This window comes from Atta cephalotes, assembly GCF_000143395.1.
Source record: "Atta cephalotes unplaced genomic scaffold scaffold00033, whole genome shotgun sequence".
NCBI classification, from domain to species: Eukaryota; Metazoa; Arthropoda; class Insecta; order Hymenoptera; family Formicidae; genus Atta; species Atta cephalotes.
Window position 1 is genome coordinate 2227754 of NW_012130097.1, and position 6915 is coordinate 2234668.

General features: G+C 31.0%; 1 protein-coding gene across 1 annotated transcript in view; it reads right to left on the bottom strand.

Moving 5' to 3' along the window:
* The window catches only part of LOC105621372 (protein HOS4-like), a 23999-nt gene that overhangs the window by 15925 nt on the left and 1159 nt on the right, over positions 1–6915 (bottom strand). Inside the window, exon 2 of the mRNA XM_012202836.1 lies at positions 22–183. Within this exon, the coding sequence (XP_012058226.1) occupies positions 22–183 (162 nt within the window). The remainder of the gene's footprint in view (positions 1–21; positions 184–6915) is intronic.

A 6915-nucleotide genomic window follows, 5' to 3' on the forward strand; every position in this document is an offset into this window, starting at 1 on the left:
GAGAGAGAGAGAGAAGCTTACTTGCTGAGTGGTGGTCGGTTGTACAGTGGAGACAACGACATTGTTGTCACTCCTATTGGTAATGCCGTCGGTGACCATGGACGTAGTGGTGGTTTCATTGCTCTTCGTATGCTTTACCTTACGACCACCTATCATCGTCGAAGGTCGGGACTCCGTGATAGGCTGGAAAAAGCTACTTTTCGCAATTCCGCTTTATAGTTCTGAATAGTAATTCGATCTCGACGCAGCGAGAACCGAAATCAATGTAAAATGGAAGAGGAATAAGAACGAATTTTTGCTGAGATATTTAAAGATTTAGGTTGATAGTGATTTAAGGATAATTTTGCTAACCGATCAAAATAATTATGCCCTAGCAAATAAGTTGATATTATTTGCGGTCATTTTGACAGAACCGTTAAAGAAAATATTTTTAGACGAAATCCAAGTTTTGAAATTCTAATAATTAAAAAAAAATTCTAACTTGTCCTATATAATTATTTTGATAGTCTAACAAAATTATTTTCTGTTGTATCTATATATTTATTTAAATTTTTAGGTATTAAGTTAGAACAAAAAAGTTTGTTGTTATTTCATTTGTATCATCTACATATTTTTTTATAAAAAATTTAGCAATTATATTATTTGATAAAGCACAATATTTTAAGAATCGGCTTTTTTTTATTACAATACAATTTTTAACGAAGTTATGAACAATCAAAATCAAAATGCTTTTTAATTAATCCGTGATATATAACTCAATAAAAAATCTTAGGAACATTTTTACAAAATAATTTTGTAGTGAAAACTTTAAGTTTTCAGAGAGTTAAAATTTTTTATAAGTTTTTTAAGCATATGATAAATCTAAAAACAGAAAAAAAATTTTTTCCCATTTTGTCCAGCTCGTTTTCTATATGTAAAAAATACCAAATTCAAAAAACATAATGACTTTCTAAAAGTAGAAAATTTAAGCTCTAAATTCTTTTTAATTTAAATTTCATTTATTTTTATTAACAAAGTTTAAGCGGTTTGAATTTGAAAATTTGTGCTAAACTTAATAAGAAAATAGTACTATAAACTTTTGTTTCACCCAATATTTGAGGCAAAATTGTTTTTTCCGTAAAAAAAAAAACTTCGATAATAATTACGAGGAATTTATTTTCAAATTACTTACTTTTCCTTTTTTTTCCTTTTTAGGTTCGTCACGATTACGATATCATCATGAAATTCAACTAGAGAAAGAAAGAGTGTTCTATTAATAGGATCAATAGACAGATTATTCTTTAGAGATTCTTTTCCTGGTCGAAATTTACGTTCGACCGAGAAATCGAATAGTACTGCGCTGTAATATAAATTAAAACGCACTCACTGGGAAACACTTTTATCACCGGGAACTCGAATCAGTTCTCCTGTCAAACGAACGTCGTGATTTCCGCCGAAGCGCGCGCTGGAATCGCTTCTTCAACCTACATTTCTTTTTATTGTTCCATGATTCATCGATACATACGCTGAAAATTATGAGGAACACGTGACAAAGCTCGATCGGAAAATTTTATTGATTATCCTAATCTATTACATGTTCTCTTCTAAATTGAATTAATGTCTAGTGTTAGTTATTTTAGCTCAATTATATTTTCTCTCCTCTAATACATTTTTATATAATCCTATTATATTATATTTCAAATGTCTTATTATCTTATTTGATACTATATTATTATACATTGTAATTCTAATAAATGCTATAAGGGAGTTACATAAATATATCGCTTTTTTATTTCAAAAGTGGCACAATTCAAAACAATATATTTCTTAGAAAAAAGGGAAAATTATTTTTTAAGTTAAACAATTATTAATTAATTAAATAATATCGGCAAAAGGAATATATTCTTAACATAAATAAAATATTATTTTGGTCATTTTTGTTCAATATTTGTTCATTTAAAAAACTACATGTTAATTTTGAAGTTTTTTAACTACTCTTTTTATAAGCTATAATGTTTTGATTTTTTATAAAAGTTAAATTAGTTCATGTTTGATTACTAGATTAAAGTTAATCTATCTTATTTAATAATTCAAAAATCATATGTTTTTATTTGTATCACTTTTGAAATAAGAGAATGATCGTATTTAATTATACTTATGAGCTCTTTGAGAAATCATTCCAGAATAGATAGCTTCCGAAAGAAGGAATTTCTCTTTTCATACTCTTTTCTAATCAGCCAAATGCTACAATCCTTCCGACGAGAGCACGTTTCGTGAATTGAATTGCTCCTCTCTTTTTTTCCTTCATACTCGCTGGCGGGCCGTTAACTTCATGGTCGGCTGAAATTACTCTCGAAATCCGAAGCGAAAAGCGAGCGAAGCGATTCCGATGGTAAATCTAACTCTTCAACGGTATACCCGGTATAAAATCACGCTTTCATCTTGCGAACACGCGGTTATTTCGGCGCCGTAGCACACGATATTATCCTGTCATCGTATAGCTTTTGGCTATTCGCCAATATTTTGAACTTTCCAAGGTACACTGGTTTATCGATCTCCTTCGACATTTTCGGAGATACTTCGAATGAGAAAGATGTGTGGACAAAGAAGAAGTTTTAACGAAAGCTGTATTAAGTTATATAAAATTCTTTCAGTAATATTAAAAAAAATTTTTTCAATTTTTTCTCTTAGACTTTCTACAATAAGCCATTATTTAAACTTTAAGTCTTCAGCCGTAAAATTGATAGAGTAAGATAAATAAGTATTCTAAGTTAATTTAATGGTTTGTAGGTAGAAGAAGTAGAGGGATCAAATAAAGAGAATAAATTTATTATCATTTTCAGTTTCAGCAATTTATGGATTTACTTAAGTTATGAGAAATTTTTCATTAAGTAAATAAGTAGGAAAAAAAATAAATGAATAATTAATAATAATATAATTAAAAAGATTAATATTGAAATTCATATTATCGGATTAATACATTTGATTGTGATTCGAGATATCTTCCATTACAGAATCTCATAAAGCACCTCACTGTCGATTATAAAAAGAAGGACTTCTTGTAAGAAAAGATGTTTCAAATGTATGTAGAAACTACTTGGCATTCAACACAGTGGATATACTTTCGATGCAGAATTGGCAGCTAACAGTAATAAATATACAGACATTTAAATAAATATGCTGTATCATCAATATACCAGATAAAATATCATATAATTGTCGAATCGGTCAAAATTAACATATATAAATGTAAAAGATTAAGGAGTGATTTTATTATATTGCATTGCAAATTGTAATTTCTGCAATATTGTAATGTCAATATAATATAACTGCAATATTACATACTGGGTGAATAATTATTAGAAAATGATTCGAAAAATGAGTCAAAATTAGTATTATGTACAAACCCTTTGGATCTCTAAAGAAAATATCCGCGAAAGCCTCAAAAGTTTTATATTATTATTATTATTATTATTATTATTAAAGGATCCTTTCTCTTGTTTTAATTAAATATAAAAAGCTTGCAAACAAATAATACGCAATTATATTTGTCCTAAAGATTTAACTCTAAATCGTCAAGCACGGTCAATAACCGGCAACAATTACGAGTGGCTCATCGGAACGGAATTCGTGCGAGAGTGCAATGATAATTGCAACGATAATAATACGTTCAATGAAATAAGAGACCTCGAGATTTCGCCTCGTTATGTGAATTGAACAAAACGGGAATGAGCCGACTATAAACGAGTACCAGAGTTATCGTCTCAGTTATCGAATTTTCATCGCTCGATTCCGCAGTGTTTGCTCTCTCTCCCCCTCTGTTTCATATCCAAACAATTGCGTCGCTCTGTGAAAAGCTTCCGTCGGTGTCGGCGCGAGCATACTGTATGGAACTATATCGGATGCTGTAAAATACGGCGTTCATGCATTTATCCCACGCGGGGGATGATCGGTCTGCTGCTAAATGATCGATGTTCGGAAGAACTATCGTTTGTCATAGAAACAAGAGAGGAAAAAAAGAAGCTTTCTCGTTACGGATAACAAATTTTACGTGGGACACTTTCCTGAAGTTTTTCGTTTATACGATTCCTATCTTTGGCAACCGCGCCGTCGCGTCGTTGTGTGATAAGAGTGACTGATTAATCAAAGCGACAGAACATTATCGCGACGGAGTATTAGTCGCGGTAAGTGTCATATCTCGTCAGCTTGCGGTTAGAATTTCAATGATATGACATCAGTCGGAACTACCACGTTCCATTGGTGATAACACTTGAGTGAATAAACTCGTGTTTGCATAAAGTATCATTTAATCCCACATTTGCAAGACAAATACTGCAGATTTGAAAAATTATTCTTTATATAACTTATCTCATGCAAACTGTTTTTTTTCTTTTGTAATTACAGCTTTTTAAATAGCTTTGTTAGTACCTATACATTTTTCATCGATTACTAATTCTGACGGAAAGAATTTGACGGAACGATTTTGCTAAAATATCTAAAAATTTAAGTAGATGCAGTTCTAGAAATAATTTTGTTTGAACAATCAAAATGATTATGTAGGAAACTCAAATACAGATGAACAAAAACGTTTGACGTTCTAGTAATCAGCTTCAGCTTTCTATATAATTACTTTGATAGTCCAATAAAATTATTTTCAGATCTAGCTAAATTTTAAATACTGTAGCAAAATCATTTTTTCTATGTATGAGACATGCAAAGTTTGAGCAATAATGTAAATCTTTCTTTCTCCCCGGCAAAATGAATATTTCAAATTAGCAGAAACAGAGAGTGGGATGCGTTCTCAGACGCATCATGAGTGCACTTACGAATTAATAAGGCTCGCTTAAGGAATATCCGGGATTTAATGCGCCACGAGAGGCCGGTTCTCAACCTCAGATTCGACATCGAGATCGATATCTTGCCCGATGCGTGTAACGCGTTGATTTATAAATGCCAAGCACGTCGTTTCGGATGCCATTACTCGATTGAGAGGAACGTCAGTGATCAGTGCCAGGCGGAAGCTTTGTTGGATTGACTTTTAGTTGTATGTGCTTTCTGACATTGATTGACCGTACTGCATGAGAACCCGTCTGGCAGCCACTATGTTATGGCATACGTAACGTCTACTCAAAAACCGCTCAAGTCTTATCTATCATTAGCCGTTCCCGTTGGCGTCTCATGAAAGACGCGAAATAGTTAACCCATTTCATTTTTAACACGACGTTGTTATGTTCATTTGGTACATATATAGAATATCCCAGAACTTTATTAAGAGAGGAAATCTGTTTAAATAAATAAAATTTAAATAAAATATTTAATCTTATATTACTTGCATAGGCTTTTTTAACATAATTACCGCGTGATGTGTTTCTCATCCCAACATTATGTTTCAATTTTTATTATTTCTTTTTTATTGCTTCTTTTTTCTTATTTATAATTAAAATAAAAATTAATAATATTTAATAAGACAGTTCTTGGAATTCGTCAATATCAAGAAATTGTAAAAACAATACTGCTAAACACGTTTAAAATTCTTAATATTTTTTAATATAAATTGTTATCCGATTTTTAACTTTTGACTCCACATTTTTAACAATTTACTAGACTTCTATCTTTTAACTTGATAGGATTTTCGCCTGTGACCAACGAATTTGTTATTAACAGCGAAAGGCTAAATAAATCACGCAAATAATAAAGAATTAAATTATTTATAATAAATTGGGTTGAAATTGCATTGTATAAAAAACGTTACGTCAGAGAGGCTTATAGATATTTTAAAGAAAATTTGAGCTTTTTTAATAACTTCAGAAAAGATGCGATATCAACCATTAAAAAAACGATTAAAAAGATAATCATATTTCAGAAGAAAGATATAGAGAAACACTTATGCGAAATGCACTATGTAAAATGTCATTTGGATTAAGAATGACATTTATGAGTAGATAAGACTGTATTTGATGAGAATCGAGAAATAAATGAGGAACGTGTGCCAAATGATAGAGCGAGGGCATCGATAAGAGCGTCAGGAAGGTGAGGCGCACAAGAACCAAGCACGCAAGCTTCTAATCGCCTCGTCTCGAAAAGACGCGACGCTTTTCGTGCCAAGGTCGGCACCCTCGACGAATCCGAACGAATTCGAGCGCAAAGACATGGGCTTTTTTTCTCTATTATGAAAAAGTTTTCTCGGTGAACGGATCATTAGGCCATGGCAACAAGACACAAAGAAATGAGGCGCGCTCTTTTTTTAAACTTTTACTCACGCGATTTCCGCGAACTACCTGTCTCAGGAGTAATAAAAAAAAATAATTTGTTAAGTACTAGATGAATTAGTACGTTGCACTCATAATTCTTGTGACATTCAACAGAACGAGAACACGGGAAGATTTCTATGTTGCGAAAAAAGCACTTTTATAATTTAATTTAAATTTAATCATATCGTTTGCTTATATCTTTAAAATGTGACATTTATTATGTAGTAATTTATTTTTGTAATAATATGTAGTAATTTATTTTTGTAGTAATTTTACTATTATAATTACAGAGTAATTAAAAAGAGTTTAATTAGAAGAAATTAGAAGAGTTTAATTAGAAGAAATTAATTCTTTATTGAGGATATAAATTACGCCACTATTTCTCTATAGGTAATATTATTATTTTATTGGAATAAAATTACAATGCGAAATAGAAAAAAATTTATCTGTTATATCTCTTAATTTTTTATTATTTATACATTATTTTTGGTTTGCATATACCTTATAATGAAAAAAAATAAAAGAAATAAGTAGAAGTGATTTTAAATATTATCTAACAGTTTCGTTTATTAGCTGCTTAAAAATGCAGCTAATATTAATTAAATTCAAATTTTGACGGACAAATTTCAACACACACACACAAACACACACACGCGCACACACACACGCCCGCGCGCGCGCACAC